This window comes from Marmota flaviventris, chromosome 2 (genome assembly GCF_047511675.1).
Source record: "Marmota flaviventris isolate mMarFla1 chromosome 2, mMarFla1.hap1, whole genome shotgun sequence".
Lineage (NCBI taxonomy): Eukaryota > Metazoa > Chordata > Mammalia > Rodentia > Sciuridae > Marmota > Marmota flaviventris.
Genome location: NC_092499.1, coordinates 162792163 through 162808934, shown reverse-complemented (window position 1 = coordinate 162808934; position 16772 = coordinate 162792163). Strand labels below are relative to the sequence as shown.

The following is a 16772-nucleotide window of genomic DNA, read 5'->3' as shown; positions in this document are numbered from 1 at the left end:
TACACAAAATTACATATAAGAGTTTGTGAGGGGAAAGGGGGAAAAAAAATAACAAGGGAGAGAATTAAACAACAGCAGATGGGGTAGAGAGGGAAGATGAGAGGGAAGGGGAGGGGGGATAGTAGGGGATAGGAAAGGTAGCAGAATACAACAGTCACTAATATGGTATTATGTAAAAAGGTGGATGTGTAACCGATGTGATTGCAACTTGTATTTGGGGTAAAAAATGGGAGTTCATAACCCACTTGAATCAAATGTATGGAAGATGATATGTCATGAGCTTTGTAATGTTTTGAACAACCAATTAAAAAAAATTTAAAAAAAAATAAATAAAGGGACAAATAGTGGCAAAATGAAATTGAAAAAAAAAAGATATAATGAAAAAAAGGTAATTTATAAAGGCCTAAAGATCTTTACATTTAAAAAAACGTTCAGAGTTGTAGCATTGCTCCCACCTGTTTAAGTTCCAGAAGGATTTATTTTCCAATGTTCTTTGTGTTCTGTTAATTCAACAAATTTGTAGGAGATTATAGCTTAGTTCTTCAGCTCTTTTTGTATTATTATTTCCCATATTTTTGATGACTCATAATTTAAGCATCTTATCCAAACAACAAATATTAGTTACATTTCCAAGTGGGTGGTAAAGGACTAGTATTTAAAGCCCCTTATTGCTATTATTTGTTATATATGGATCACTAGATAAATTCCTAACCATCTCTGTGTCTCAGTTTTCTAATTAATAAAATGTAGATCATAACACCTACTTCACAGGGTTGCTATGAGAATTAAATTTAATAATCTGTGCAAAGCGTTTAGACACTGAGCAGAATATAGGCAATACTCAATAAATGCCAGGTGGCTCTAACTAGTATTAATCTAGGGCCCCCGAAACTGTATTGTTGAATAAAACACATAACATTATTTTATTGGTGGCAGTGCACACTCTTTAGGAGCAGTCCTCTCTCATGTAAACTAATTTTATTTTCGAATATGTATATTCTAGACAATTCTGGAATGTGTGAAATGAAAATATGGATGAAGAGAGTGCAAAATTAAAGGCTGAATGCTAACTTGGAAAAAAGATAACTTCAAGCCTTTTTTCTTCGTTTGTTCTTTTTAGATATACTTGACAGTAGAATGTATTTTAAAGTATTATACATATATGGAGAATAACTTGCTCTAATTACATTCCCATTCTTTTTTTAAAATATTTTGTTTTAGTTGGACATAATACCTTTATTTTATTTTTATGTGGTGCTGAGGATCAAACCCAGTGCCCCATGTGTGCTAGGCGAGCTCTCTACCACTGAGCCAAAACTCCAGCCCCGTATATTCCCATTCTTATTATTAAACATGATGTGGAGTTACACTGGTCCTGTATTCATGTATGAACACAGGAAAGTTATGTCTGATTCATTCTACTGACTTTGCTATTCCCATTCCCTTTCCCCTTCGTCTAATCCAATGAACTTCTATTCTCCCTCAATACACATTTATTGTGAGTTAGCCTCCACATATCAGAGAAAATGTTTGGACTTTGGGGTTTTATTTTGTTGTTGTTGTTGTTGTTTGTTTGTTTGTTTTTGCCATGGAGGATTGGCTTACTTCACTTAGCAGGATAATCTCTAGTTCCATCCATTTACTGGCAAATGCCATAATTTCATTCTTCCTTAAGACTGAATAACATTCCATTGTTTATATATACATTTTCTTTATCCATTCATCTGTCAAAGGGCACCTCATTTGGTTCCATAGCTTAGCTACTGTGAATTGAGCTACTATGAACACTGATGTGGCTGCATCATTATACTATGCTGATTTTGAGGTCCTTGGGGTATATACCAAGGAGTGGGATAACTGGGCCACATGGTGGTTCCATTCCAAGCCTTCTGAGGAATCTCCATACTGTTTTCCAGAATGGTTACACAAGTTTGCAGTCCCACCAACAATGTTTGAGTGTGCCTTTTTCCCCACATCCTCACCAACATTTATTGCTACTTGTATTCTTGATAATTGCCATTCTGACTGGAGTGAAATAAATTCTCAGTGTGGTTTTAATTTGTATTTCTTTAATTGCTAGAGATGCTGAACATTTTTCATGTATTCGTTGACCATTCATATTTCTTCTTCTGTAAAGTGCCTATTCAATTTCCCATTTATTGACTGGGATATTTGGGTTTTTTGGTGTTAGGTCTTTTGAGTTCTTTATATATACCCTAAAGATTAATGTTCTATCTGAGGTGCAGGTGGCAAAGATGTTCTCCCATTCTGTAGGTTCTCTTCACCTTCCTAGTTGTTTCCTTTGCTGTGAAGAAGTTTTTTAGTTTGATAACACCCCATTTATTAATTCTTGACTTTACTTTTTGTGCTTTAGGAGTCTTGTTGAGGAAGTCATTTCCTAAGCCAACATGATGGAGTGCTGGGCCTACATTTTCTGCTAGGCAGACTCTCTGATCTAATGCTTAAGTCCTTGACCCACTTTGAGGTCAAATTTCATTCTGCTACAAATGGATTTTCATTTTTCCCAGCACCACTTGGTGAAGAAGCTATCTTTTCTCTGATGTATGTTTATGGTGCCTTCGTTTAGTATGAGATAACTGAATTTATGTGGGTTTGTCTCTGTGTCTTCTATTCTGTTCTATTGGTATTCATGCCTGCTTTGGTGTGAACACCATGCCGTTTTGTTACTTTAACTCTGTAGTATAATTAAAAGTCTGGTATTGTGATGCCTCCTGTAGGTCTTTTTAACCCAAGAAAAATAAGCATTTCATTTTTTATTAATTAGCTATCATCAGTTCCTCACAACAACAATATTGCTGCATATCAAATCACTCCCAAATGCAGTTCCTGACAATGGTTTATTTACTCTCAGTTGATGGAGGCTGGGCTCAGCTGGGTGGTTGTATTTTCCAACTGTGAGTTGCCTGAACCCAGCTCCAGATTGTGGTTTGGGTTCAAGTCTGCACCACGTATCTCTCATTCCCCTTAAACCAGCAGCTACAGGGACATCTTCCTATCATGGCAAATATCAGGAGCACATGTAACAAATTAATTTATGCAGTATATTCAATCCCTTTGCTCACATTCTGTCCAATAGCATTTCATTGTCCAAAACCAGATCACATGGGCAAGTCCAACATCAATGGCCTGGAGGTATTCTGTATCACAGTGAGAGGACATTGAGATATATAATCCTATTACAGGGAATTGAAGGATTAGGACCAAGAATCCAATTTGCAAACCACTGCATTTGAATTGTCTAGAAATCTTGAGACTTTTATGAGAAAAAGCAATAGAACCAGCAGGTAGAATACATCAGTTTATTTCCCCAGGAGCAGTGATGGATTTAATCTGATTTACCTCCCTTTCTCTTCAAATCTCCATGCACATCTCATGAAAAGAGCTACAAGTTTCAGGGTAGCAATTTATGGACATAGTTTGAAAGTTTGCCCTTGTAAAACTCTCTCATATGGAATTAAACTTGGACTCAATTCTTATCATAGTCTAACCAGTGTTGTGTGTATTCCTTCCATTCACATAAATTCACTTTGCAGCAGGAGTCTCTCCTCTCATTTCTATGTAATTTTATAAAATATTCTTGCAAATAGTAACATGTTCAATAAATATGGATTGAAAGATTGGGAAGTGAGAGTCCTAATACTGGAGAAATGAGAAGATACAGCCAATAGAAGAAATCTTGCAGGATACTGTGCTTTTCTGCATGAGAAAGCAGAGTGTGACCTCAGTATAAATACTATGGAAATTTATTTTCTGAAGTAAATATGTGATTTAAAGGTATATTAATCAAGAGAATTTAGCTATACAGAACATAGTTTCTGTGTGACGTTTTAAGCTAACAAAATAGCTTGGCGCTTCTCTGCACCTATTGTTTCATATTTATTGTAAGCCTTTTAAAATCCCTTCTAAAAACCACAAGTTTATATGCCCCACTCCACTTAACTTTTTTATTGTTTATGTGCTTCCTGTGAAGACAGTCAGACAAGTCTGATAAAAAGAAAGCTTGTCCTTATCAAATACTTACGGGCACCTGAATAATGTGATTTTTTTTCTACCCAGGCAAGTCCACTGTTTCACTAAGAACTCACCCATTGGAAGCATTTTAAATGGATGCAAAGTTAAAAGCCAGCCAAAATGTCCTTCTAAAAGAGAGTGCAATGAATGCTAATCTAATTGCCCAAGAATGCATATGCTGGGCTTTAAAAACAAGACCTCTACATTGGTTCCCCCTGCTGGATTTGAGGATGCATTGTCTTGGAAATTGATGCAAACAACATCCCTAAACCTTTTTCATCTGAGGGCACGTTGCTCAAATATAGCATGCTTCTAGAAAGCATTTATGTTGTGATAAGCATGCTAAGTGTTCTTGAGTTTGCTTCCCAGGGGCAGAAATACTGCACGTAGAAAACTGTGTGGCTCATACTCAAAGTGGATAACAAAAGTGTGCCAGTTGATGTCTGTGCTAGGGAGGGGGATGGCATGCATGTGCACTAAGGAAAAAACCCAGGGGAAGTAGGCCGGGTAAATTGCCAGTCTAGGTTTTATTATTAGAAGGTTGGATTTGGGGGTCTGACCATGAATTTATTTTTTATGCTTTTAAAACTTCTGGAACCAATCCTTACATTCCCATGACTCATTTCTCTTTCCCTACTTGTCTTACTCTTTGTAAGAAAGTGCTTTATCCTCACCCTATAAGGGACATGGTACCCAGCCTAATTCTAAAGGTAGGTTTTCACTTGTGGACATCACTGCAAAACCTGTGTTATGAAGTCTATCTGTTGGGAAAAGCTGGGATTTCTCCCCTGATGGGAGGAAGTAGGGGAATAAAGGCTAAGTTTTTGGTACATACCACTGTAACAGGTTGGCCTTGTTAAGGGGGAAAGATCACCCATGGTGGTTATTTCCTGCTAGAGCAAAAGCCAAAGCTGTTGTTTACATGGAGAATCACAACAGAAAAAAATGTCAGAGAATCATGTGGTTCTTATAAATATGCTATTTAGAACACTGGACATAAGAGCTGCAGGTTCTCACATCAAAGATTATACATTGTCCCTCATCAGATGGCACAGTGCTGAGCCATCAGAGGGGATTCTGTACTTATTATGTATTTATTGGTTGCATTCTTCCCAACTTCAGAGCAACCCCCACACGCTCTGCCTTTTTTTCCCCTCACTCTCCTATACACCTTGCCTTTCATTCAGGTCAAATCCAAATGTGTTCTGATCAGAAACTCTATTCCATAGTTTGTTTTCCAGAGCTTCTTGGTAAAATGTTTCTCCATTGCTCTTGAGGTTCTTGTTTCAGCTCTACTCTAAAGGCCTCTCCTGGGGAGGATTTCCTACCAGTCCTTCTGCCTCTGCATTAACAGCCAGCAGTGGTCACAGATGCTGGTGGGTCAAAACACTCAAGCAAGATGAGGTTAAGTGATTTGGGCCTGCATGTGGGTCAAGAGTTTTGAAAGGCTGGATGAGTCTTCTGCCCCTCGTCACACTGGCTCATTCTGGGCTAAGTGGGAAGGTGTGAGGAAAGGTCACTCACGTGCCCGGCCCCTTCTCTTTTCATATTTGTCTGCATGGGAGGCTAGCCCGAACTTCTTTGCAGTGAGGCTGGCTTTCCAAAAGGAGGAAGCAGAAGCTGCCATTCCTCTGAGAGGAGCCAGACATCCTTGATCATCACTTTCACCACATCTTGATCTAAGCAAGTCCCAGCACCAGTCAGAATTCAGAGAGAAGCAAGAGAGGCTCCATTTCTTGGGAGACAAAGGATTTGAGGCTGTCTTTAACCCATATTAATAATAGGCTGGTAACTTCTGTTTCTCTATCTTCTGTACTTAACTACATATTTTATTTTGTTTTTGTATCCTTAAAGAAATTTTCATTTTGATTTGCTTTATTTTCCAAACAGAAAGTGATTGGGGGCGGGGGCGGGGGGGGGGGGAGTCCTCCCAGCAATGTGGTATAAAATCGGGTCTTTAATTACCTTTGGAAAGTTGATTTTTTTTTACATACCAATCCGCTGATATAATACACATTTTAAGACGAAAGAAAATTTTAGATAGTTGCTAGTACACGTCCCCTGTTGTCCTGCTTATTTATCTTTCACAGAGTTATATACTAAACCCACATAATCAGTTCCAGAAAATATTCCATAGCATAAATATGTTTAAGACTGTCATGTACAAGCTAAGTTAAAATAGACTTTTTTGCAACATATATCAAACAGGAAAATAAAGGGCACAGAAATTTGTTCAACCAAGCTTCTTTACACAGACCCTGTAACTTGAGTCACAGGAGAAAAGTAGATTGGAAATTAAATCTGTATTGCATTTGGGAAATGCAGAGCAAAGTGATGTTACAGGACTGCTGAGTGAATTTTGTTTACTGCAGTTCAACATTTAATCTAGCAAATCATGTGAGAAGGAATGAGTATAAATGCACCTATTTCTGTAGGTAATTTTTCTGTTTCATGCCTCTGATTCATCTCTCTGCCTTGCTTTATGGGGAGTCATGCTACATTGATTGCAATTAATTTCAGTGCTGCATATTAGCCATAAAGAGATATTTCATAAATTGACTTGATGTGTGTGTGTGTTTTTTTTTCCCCTGTGTGGTTTTCTTGAAAGATGAGAATGGTCCAGAAGAAAAACAAAGTGTGGAAGAAATGGAAGGGCAGAGCCAAGAAGCAGGTGGGCTCAGATTTCTTTTGAGGAGTCTCCTAGGCCTCATCCACAGAGGTGAACAATAACTTTACTCAATGCTATTGTTTGAAAATGTTTATACCTTTTTCCCTGATTAACTCCGACATTCATTCAGGTCTGCAGTCCTGTTAACTATGAGTTGCCTGTGCTTCTAAATAGAATGTGGTCCATTCTCAGTGTCTCATTCACCAGTTCCATTACACTTCCCTATAATAACAGTTTGCTTGTAAATGCTCTAAGAAGGGTGACTAGAGATTGGAAGTGTCAAGTTAGAGCTTGGATGACTTGGGTCAGGCAAAAATGAGTATTTAGTTTGAGGGGGAAAAATTAACTGAAACTGTTTAAAGGCAATGAAGAAGATGCTCTTCCTCCACAATGAATAAAGTGGTTTTTGCTATTTTGCACTAAATTTTGAAAAGCTATGATTCTGGTTATTTCTCTGCATATTATAGGAAATAGTGTCATGGAGCCTGACTATCCCCCCACCCTCTAAGAGCAATAAAAGAGATCAAAAACCTTCCTGACATCACCTCTGTTCACTAAAGGACAGATGTGTCAGTTGAATGTTTAGAGATTCTACAACAGATATTATAAATTGAACATTTTAAAATAAAATAGCACTTAAGGCTCAAAAGGGATTGAAATCACCTTTGATTTATCATTTCTTTCTACCCAATATTGTACTCAGGCACGCTCTCCTTTAAAAGAATAATAGGCACAACCATGCAGTTACCAGCATAACCATCAAAATAAAAACATCCTTCTTCCAACCATTTCCAAGTGATCTTTCCAGTTCTAATGAGGTCCACAGAGGGGCATTTTTTTAAAATAGTGGACTCTGTCTGATGTGTGCCAAGCACGTCCTACACCATACGCTGAACTCCTGGAATTAAACCAGGTAGTGTGATAAGTTTTCCACTGAAAACTTCCCACATTAACCTTGGAACTTTTGCTAGGGAACTGGAAGCTTTTATTATTAACCTGGAAGATGGAATTGAAGAAGGCCAATCAAAGAAAGCACTGAAGCAAGGCAGCAAGGACCTTGTGTACCTATTACTGGGTCAACTGGCTCCCTTTGCTGAAACACAGTCCTTGCAATGAAATGAATTTCTGATACTGCAAACTGTTGTTATCCAACCTTCCCCACCCCCCAACCTACGGATCATTATGAGCCGTAGAAGATGAGCCTTATGTGAAAAGCTGTCACTGTTTTTGCTCTTTGGGGCTGACAAGTATTTGTCTACCAACTGCTGACAGCTGAGGCCATTCTCTGACTGTTGAGGTCTCCTGGGTTTTTTTCACTCATTTCTCTGTCCCAAGCTGTCTTTATCAACATAGATATTTTTTTTCTAACCCACGTACATATACACGTACTCTCACATGCATGGATATACATGCACACACACTTTCCTCTGTTCTATTTTATATTTTTCCAGTAATCAGCTGAGTACAGATAGTTTCTTTTTGGATTTGGGATCACCTTGACTATGAGCAGAGAGTGGTAGAAAGTAAGCCCTCTTCTCCAGCACTTGCCTCTGATAACATTATCACCCCAAAATGGGTACCTTTCGATGTAAAGGAGAGCTCTAACTGCATCCCTGAGTGTCTCCCCATGCTCTTCCAGGTGAGCCTACTGCTTTGCAAGAGTCTAGCAGCAGGATTCGTTTGAGACAGTGTCCGGTGTCACCAGATATCATTATGTTCCCTCTGCTCATTTCACAACCACCCTATTCAGAGTGCAGAGAAATTGAAGACATGGTTCTGATTATTAAAGCTCTCTGACCTGCTGTCATTTTCCAAAATAAAAATATCTTCTTTCCATTTGATATAATTCCCAGTGCCAGTTTTTGTTATGTAACTCTGCCGGCCTCTTCCATATGACGGAGAAAAGATACAATCTCAAAAATAGCATTATTTAGAAATTTGACAGTTGTCATGATTGAATCAAATCAAAATCATATGGAATATTTATCAAGGTGTCCATAACAAATCCATACCAGTGGTTTACTGTGACCCAGACACTGTTTGGACACTGAATATAAAGCAGTAAAAAAAAATAAAAACAGCACCCCTATTTTCCCAAAGTTTGTATTCTGGTGGGGTGACCATAACAATAAACAGACAAAAAGGAAATATATCAGATAGTGTAAGTGCCTGGAAGAAAATGGAGGAATGATGGCAGCTTTTTGTTGGCTGGATTTGGGGAGGAAACTGGAGTTAAAATGAGCTTTGAATGATGAGACGGTGAAAGGAACAGAGATGGCAGAGCAGAAATAAAATGCCTCTTAGCCACTTTGGGCTTAATATTGAAGACAGGCCAGTGTGACCAGAGCAGAGTGGCCTCAGAAGAACATTGTGTGAGATTCAGTAAGAGATCACATGACTAGACAGTGTCTGATGGTGTATGGTTTGACTTCATAAGAACTGCAGTAAAGATGTTCATGGAAGGTTTTACGTATCAGAGCAACATGATCTGTGTTTTAACAAACTCACTGTGCCTGTGAGGGAAACTGGGTCAGAGAGCTGCAGAAGATGAGTTAGAAGGAGACCACAGGAAAGCAATGATGGTGGTTTCTGGAAATGAGGCCAAAAGGACCAATTCATGTCACATTCTGATGGATAGAGACAACAGGACTTGCTGATGTACTGGATGAGGCCTATGAGGGAAAGAGGGATCCTTTCCCATCCTTGATCCTCGGTTTCAGCTTCAGGGACTGCATAGGTGACAGCGCCACTTACTGATACTCGTAAGACTATCCATAGGACACAGTTTTTGTTGAAAAAGTTAATAGTTCAGTTTTAGCTCTTAACGATGAAACAATGCCTAGACCACCATATGGGATGCCAAGAAGCCAAGTAGATATGCCAGTCCAGATTTCCAGGGAGAGACGAGGACCATAGACACAGGTTTAGAAGTCACTGACATAAATAATATTTAAAACTACGGGACTGCGTGATATTATCAGGGAGACTAGGCAAATAATGAAGATAGTGGGAGCAGCCACAACAAAGGGCCTCAAGAGGAACAGGGCAAAGACTGGGAAATGCTACCGAGAAGTAAGGGAAAAAAAAAAAATAAAAGAGGCATGATCATTGGGATTGCCAAGGAAAGTCATGGGCACCTTTGATAAGAGAATTCTTGAAGAAGACCTGGAGAAGGTACCAATTGGAGTGGATTATGGAGAGCTTAAGTGAGGAGGTGGGGAACAGTAACAATAACTTCTTTTAGACAATTTTGCTATGAAGGGAGGTAGAGAAATGGAAAGATGCTGTGTCATCAAGGGAAGGTTAAAACTTATTCTCTCTCTCTCTCTCTCTCTCTCTCTCTCTCTCTCTCTCTCTCTCTCTTTGTTTTTTAATTGAATATAGTCACCTAACCAAAAAAAAAAAAAAATGATCTTTATTCTCTCCAACTATCCCCCTACTAAATACTTTATTCTCTGTTCCAGTAGAGGCATAACCTAAATGTAATAGTCACATATATCATGGACAAAAGATATGCTAGAAAATAAGGGATTTGCCTCCAAATGTGTGTTGTTTGTCATGAAAATATGATTGTCTTTAGTTCTCTGACCATGTTATTTTAAGAAAACATACATACATCAGTCTGTATGTATATTTATATGTGTGTGTATTCATATGCATATGTAAATATGTACATATATATGAATATACACACACTTTTTCCAGTTTTCAGGTATTAACCATTCCAAATGAATTTAATAATCTTTCATGTCTTAAATACATGTTTTGATGTTAGCAGCCAGTTACTGTTCTTGGTGCCAAACATGAACAGAGTGCCTGTGATGCTGATGATACTAAGAAGAAAGTCAACTGGGAGGAGGTTAATTGGTGCTGTGTGGGGGGACAGGGACCTACCTCTACATCCTTGGTCCACATTCTGTGCTTGAATGACATGGAAGCCAAATCGCTTCTGGTACCTTCCTCTAAATTTCCAAATGACCTCTGGTCCCTTTTCCCTAGTCTCCACAATGACAGCCACAGAATTATTCTCTGCAGTATGGTAGCCTGGCATACTGGTAACCACCGAAGAGCTATGCAAAGCTATGCAAAAACACATTTAAAGGCCCTTCATAGAACCTTGCTGGGATATACTTTCTTTCGCCATCTGTCACCAAGAAAAATAATATTCCATTCTTTGAGAACTCTAAAGGAAGTAAAATGCTACCATGGTTGGTATGCTACTACCAACAAATAGCATTCTTCACCAAAATTTAAAAAAAATAGTTTTTAGTCCATTGGTCTCTGTCTTTAACTGAAGGTTTCTGTTGTATTAATTATGAAAAAGGATCACAGCCCCCTGGACCCTTCAAAGACCATTCAGTGCATTACAGTATGAAAGAAGCTCATATTTCCTTTGGTGGAGTGTGGAGGAAGACGCAGGGAGCCAGAAAGTCACAGTTTGACAGTATTAACTCTGAGGCCATGTTTCCTTTTCTGCTTTACAGATGGTGTGAGCAGTACCACTGTGCCCAGCCCAGCTTCAGAAGAGACAGTTGAAGTCTGTAAAGATGAAGGTATGAGGCCATTTACTACATCTAAAAATCAGACTCTTAGAAGTAGATTATTAGTGTTTTGTTTATACAAAAAAATGAAGCAGCAAACAAATCTAATTCTCTTCAAGCTTTTCTATGCCTCACCACCTATTCTGTTTTATTCCATATCTAGTCTCTTCAGATTTATATACACATTTACATTTGTTCCTCTGGAAAAAAATAACCACTTATAAGATAATTATCAGAGAAATTGTGGTTAGAGGAGATGTTTATTTAAAACACCAGAATTAGTCAATTCTACTATTTACAGCTACTCATCAGAAACAAATTTGGAAGAGTGGCAATTGCAGACCAACTAGCAGAGATTCTGCTATCCAAGAAAGAAATGTTTGAAAGGTATTCTTAGCAATAAAACATTGGTGAGAACATCACTCTTCATTCTAGCACTAAGAGAAAACATTGCTGACCCAGGTATCTCCAGAGAGGGGAATTTTTTTTTTTTTTTTTACTTTTCTAGGAGAAAATTAGTGGAATAAATAAGGAGGAGACTGATGTCATGGTGTTAACACTTTAAAAAGTTATCTCAAGGAAAATAAAATAGTCCTTTCTTCTCCCTCCTGACTGACACATCTCCACATAGAAAGGTAATATTATTTTATATCTGTCACAGGTAACTACTAAAACAATTCTGTGAGTGAGAGTAGATTGTTATATTTGTATAGATGGGTGTCTAGTAGACCATTTGGAACTTTGAGATATGTATGGTGAATGCATTTCTTCATTTTGGGGTGATCCTCAGGTAGGTCTATATTTGCCATTGATATTGCTACTCTTTGAATCAATGTTCAGAAAATCAAAGTGGCCTTGAAACTTTAACACTTATTTATTTGCATCATTAATTCAATTTCACTTTTTTGCCTGGTAAATTAACTGATGGATTAATTAACCTAAATCAAGTGAGAGAATTGTTCAGGGTGTGAATTTTGGAGTCAAATGACTGGGACTTAAATTCTGGTTTGCCAGTGGCAACACAACTAATTTGACAAATAATTTAAGTCATTAACAAGGAATTATCAAGCACTGACCAGTAATAAGACCCTTTGTGCTCCAGTTTTCTCCTCTGAAGAATGGAGACAATGATGTCTTCTGCACATGATACAATAATACACCTCAATTGCTTAGACTCTTCACCTGGCACTTTGTAGACTGGACTTCAAGAAAACAGAATGAGATGGAGATTAGGAAGCAGATGTTCATTAGGGAGCGCTCTTGAAGAAATTCACCCCTATAATAAGAAAAGGAAGAAAGCAGAGCTAGATAGAGGAAGAAGCTAACTCACAATGCATTATCAGAAGAAATCTCGGCTGACTGGAGGAGGTCTGAAAATAGTATGACCCCTCTGATATGCGCGCACTTGGTGTGAGAGAATCAGGCCATTCAAACCTCCCATGGACAAGGCATTTGATGCTTTCTGCCCTGGGAAGGGGGTGTGGATTTTAGTGAAAACAGATCCTTCCATTGCAGCCATTATGGAAACCAGAGATGAATGAGATCTGTCCACATGTGGGAGAATAAATTCTTCATTCCTGATGTGGGATCTGAGTGACCCAATATAGTATCCACCATGCTCTTGTCATTTCAAATGCTCCCTTTCTTATTTGTTGCCATTTTTCAAATGAATCCCTTGATACCACCCTTTCTACTACTTAAATTTGTGTTCAGGTATCCCTGGTCTAAAAACCACTTGATATATCTAAAAATGTCATTTATGTCAGATATCCACAGGGGTTCTGGTTTAAAAAAAAAAATCTCTAGGTCATTGTTCAGAGAGAAAGAAATGAACCCCTGATCATGTCAGAGTAAAAAAACCAGAAAGTGGTGTTCATTTTAAGCAGAAAAAATTTGAACATGTCTATCATTTGGCTTATGATAAAAATTTTAAAGTGTCATGAAGTCAAATGATCAAGTTTAAAAAGCAAGGAAGAGATAATCTAATTTGAATACCTCGAGCTGAGATTTTTCCTGTTGAGTTATTTAGTTTGAAGATGCCACACCTTTGCAGAAACACAGTTTGTGATTTTTTTTTTCATGATGCTTTTAGGATCTCACACCATTAATTGCTCATGCCAGGATCAATTTTTTTTGAAGACTTTTGGGATTTTTTTTTCTTAAAACTTTAAATGGTGGTAACTCTATCAAAGAGTTCTGTTATGTATACAAATGAAGTTCCCTCCTAAGACTAATTGTGAGGTTTTAAGGATTTTACTGAAATCAATCATTAATGTCCACTAACCTATTTACTGGGGAAAAATTAAAATGTTTAGAATTCACATGAGTAGATAATCTAATTTCAATTAAAAATAGAACATAGGTGATTTTTGTCTTTTTATTCTGAAATAGCACACATGTAAGGCAACTTTGTAATTGATTATCAGATAACACCTAGACCAAGTGTCTAATATGTACAGAACTGTCATCTTGACAGATAGATGCATAGCTTAGAATGAAAAAAAAAATGTTCTCCATTGAAATCCTCTAAGATTGAGGTCAAGCTGAGGTTAAAAGGAAGTCATAAGTGTTGAGGATTCATTTCAAACATTCTCCATTATTAGCTTTCATGCAGAAATATCTCTCCTCAGTGACACCAGGGCTATTTTAGAACCCTGCAGTTATAAGATCACTTATAGAAATGCTTATTAAACTTTCCAGTTTAAGTGGCAGAACATTTTTGCTGATCAAAGGTCCTGAAGGAGCCCTTGTCCTCTTGACTTTGTTTTGAGACTTTGATCCTGACTGAGCATCTTCTTGGGCTTTGGAACCACCCATGTGTATAGGCTTTGTCTTCTCGTTCCAATAGAATTTGAGATTTGTTCATTACTTCCAGTTTTGCTTGTTGATTGGTTGGCTTTATATCATTATAACTGATTTTCACTGGAAAGTAGCATCTTCCAGAGTGCAGGGATTGAAAACAAGCAAGTAAAAAATGAAATGGCTAATGTCTCATTTTGGAGGAGGTAAGATTTTTTAAAAAATTAAGCCATATGTGAAAGTGGCAGAATTTTGATAGGAGGTGTTATAACCCAGGCATCAGCTATGCCAGTGATTTTGTTCAAATATTTTAGGACATATTTCCCTCTGGCAACCAAGAACTGGTATTCATCACCCTCGTACTCCACATAACTGCTTACTGCAAGCTGCTAACAGGAGGTACAACTGATTGGCTTATGGATCAGGAGCTAGATTTTCATCTACATGCAGGAAACAGCTGTTCCCAATGAATCATTACAACTGTAGGGGGGGCAGGAGTTGGGAGGATTAAATATGAGGAGGAGGCATGCTGACCCAAAGTTCATCCACACAGGGTGGATGTCAAGGATGTGGCAACTAGAATGGAATTAAATGAACTCCCAGGTATAGGTGACCTGGGAAAAATATCAATAATGTTGATAGACATTCTGAGGTTATTTGTCAAATAGGGCATGCATTTATATATTGAGGGACTCTTCCTTTACTAGCAAAAATAATCTATTAATTTCATGGTGTTTTTATACTTTAAATCCTTAAAACAAATTCAGAAATACAACTGTCAAACCTATTTAATTTAACAAATAGGCAAAAAGACAAAGGGCCATATAAACACAGGAGTAAAATGCATAGGAATATCAAGTCTTCTGGTTGAAATTCTGCAAAGTTATCCTTGTTAAGATATAATCAGCCTTCTTCAGTCAAGCAGGACTCTCTATTATAGTTGTATCTACACTTTTAGATCTTATTTTTGCATCTTCATCCACTGCTAAGACCAAGTCACTTTATTGAGGAGGGGGAAGGTGCTGTTTAAACATCCTTATTTATCTGTCCTATTATTTAATCAGTATCTAATTGGAATTTGAAGGTCAACTAGACCAAATCATAGGCTCATTAATATTAAAAGCAAAATCAATTAATACTCAGGTACACACCTGAACTTATGTTCCCTTGGAACTCCATGTAAGTCACATCATGGCAGTTATGAAATGGGATGTCCACTGGCAGAGAATTTCAAAACCGTTAGTCTATTTTCAGACATCAAAATTACTGTAGCAAAAAGAGAAAACAGGGAAAAGAAGCTTTTCAAAAAGAGCAAAAGAGAAAGGGTGAGTTTACCTATGAGGAAGTGGATTCCTGTGCCTGCAGGAAGGAGATGGTATAAATAATTCCAATCATCAGCATTGTAAATCTGGTCACTGGTGTGGGCTCAGAATTGCTCTGAGGATTTTTTCCTCCCCTTGTCTCAATTGTTGTAGAGAAACAAAGCCTTTTGCCCCCATGAAATTCCCATCCTTGGTCACTTTCCTTGGTTCTTGGTGTGTACCATCCCCTCCCGAGCATCTCACCCTCTCAACTATCATAGTAGGGAAAAAGTGGTCCCCCATCTTGGATCTGTACTGATAGAGAGTCTGAATACACTTTAGCATCCTTGAGTTATCACTCTTGGATTTTTGGAGTCTTCAGTGTAGAATGAAAGTGTCTGCCCTCTGGAGTTCAGTGAAGGGGAAAGAACTAAGATATATGGAGTGTCCCGGGTACTCAATGTTTTACATTACTGTACGATGCATTCTTCATTTCTCAAAAGGGTAACCTCAAACTCAGAGAAGGAGAGAGAAAGGTGTACGTGCAGTGGGTAGAGAATGACTATATTAATGTTGAATCCCGTAGCTAATGCCTATATGAATGTGACATCCTTTTACAAAGGGAGAATTTATTCTATTTTTAATATAACATGTATTTTCTGCTTATAAGAACAATATGCATTTATTGGAAAATACTTTTAATATAGAAAATTATGAAAAGTAAAAGCATATAATTATTTTCCCTTTAAGCTTTCAATGGTAAAAAAATTTTAAGAAGTCTATTCTGTTGTTTCATTTAACACTAGACCATGAATATTCTTCCATGTCTTTAAATATGCCCAGAGGCATGATTTTTATTGGAGGCATAATATTTCATCATCTGGCTGTCCCAGAATTTACATACACAGTGTCCTAATGTTAGATTATTTTGTTATTTACAGTTTTCTATTATAAATAACAGGGAAAAGCAGTGTATACAGTTTAGATAAATCTTTATGTGTATCTGTGATAAGTTCCTCAGGATAAATTGCTGATTCTTTGTTGATTTTCTAAGGGAAAAGTTTAAAACATTATTACTTACATGTGTTTTCTTCTTTTAAAAGCAATGCATGTTTATTATATAAACAAACAAAAGAAGAAATGAAAAATACCACACATGATCCTAATTCCCAGAATTAAGTATTAGTAATATGCTGATAGGTAAACTTCTAGTATTTTTCTGAACAGTCACATATATACACAGAGGTTTTCTTAGGGTATTCTTTAATATGTAACAGTTTAAAACTATCTTTTTTGTTGGGGGAGAAGGGTACTGGGAATTTACCTCAGGGGCAATTTTCCTCCAAACTATATCCCCAACCTTTTTATTTTATATTTTGAGGCAAGGTATATACTAAGCTGCTCATGAGGGGCCTTGCCAAATTGCTCAGA

At 37.5% G+C, this 16772-nt stretch overlaps 1 protein-coding gene across 5 annotated transcripts in view; it reads left to right on the top strand.

Moving 5' to 3' along the window:
- Window positions 1–16772, top strand: part of Macrod2 (mono-ADP ribosylhydrolase 2) — a 1986218-nt gene that overhangs the window by 1848195 nt on the left and 121251 nt on the right. For 3 of the 5 annotated variants that reach the window (XM_071608715.1, XM_027920569.3, XM_071608714.1), the window contains 2 exons: window positions 6641–6751; window positions 11185–11253. In XM_071608715.1, the coding sequence (XP_071464816.1) occupies window positions 6641–6751; window positions 11185–11253 (180 nt within the window). The remainder of the gene's footprint in view (window positions 1–6640; window positions 6752–11184; window positions 11254–16772) is intronic. The other 2 variants (XM_071608713.1, XM_071608716.1) reach the window with 2 other exon arrangements.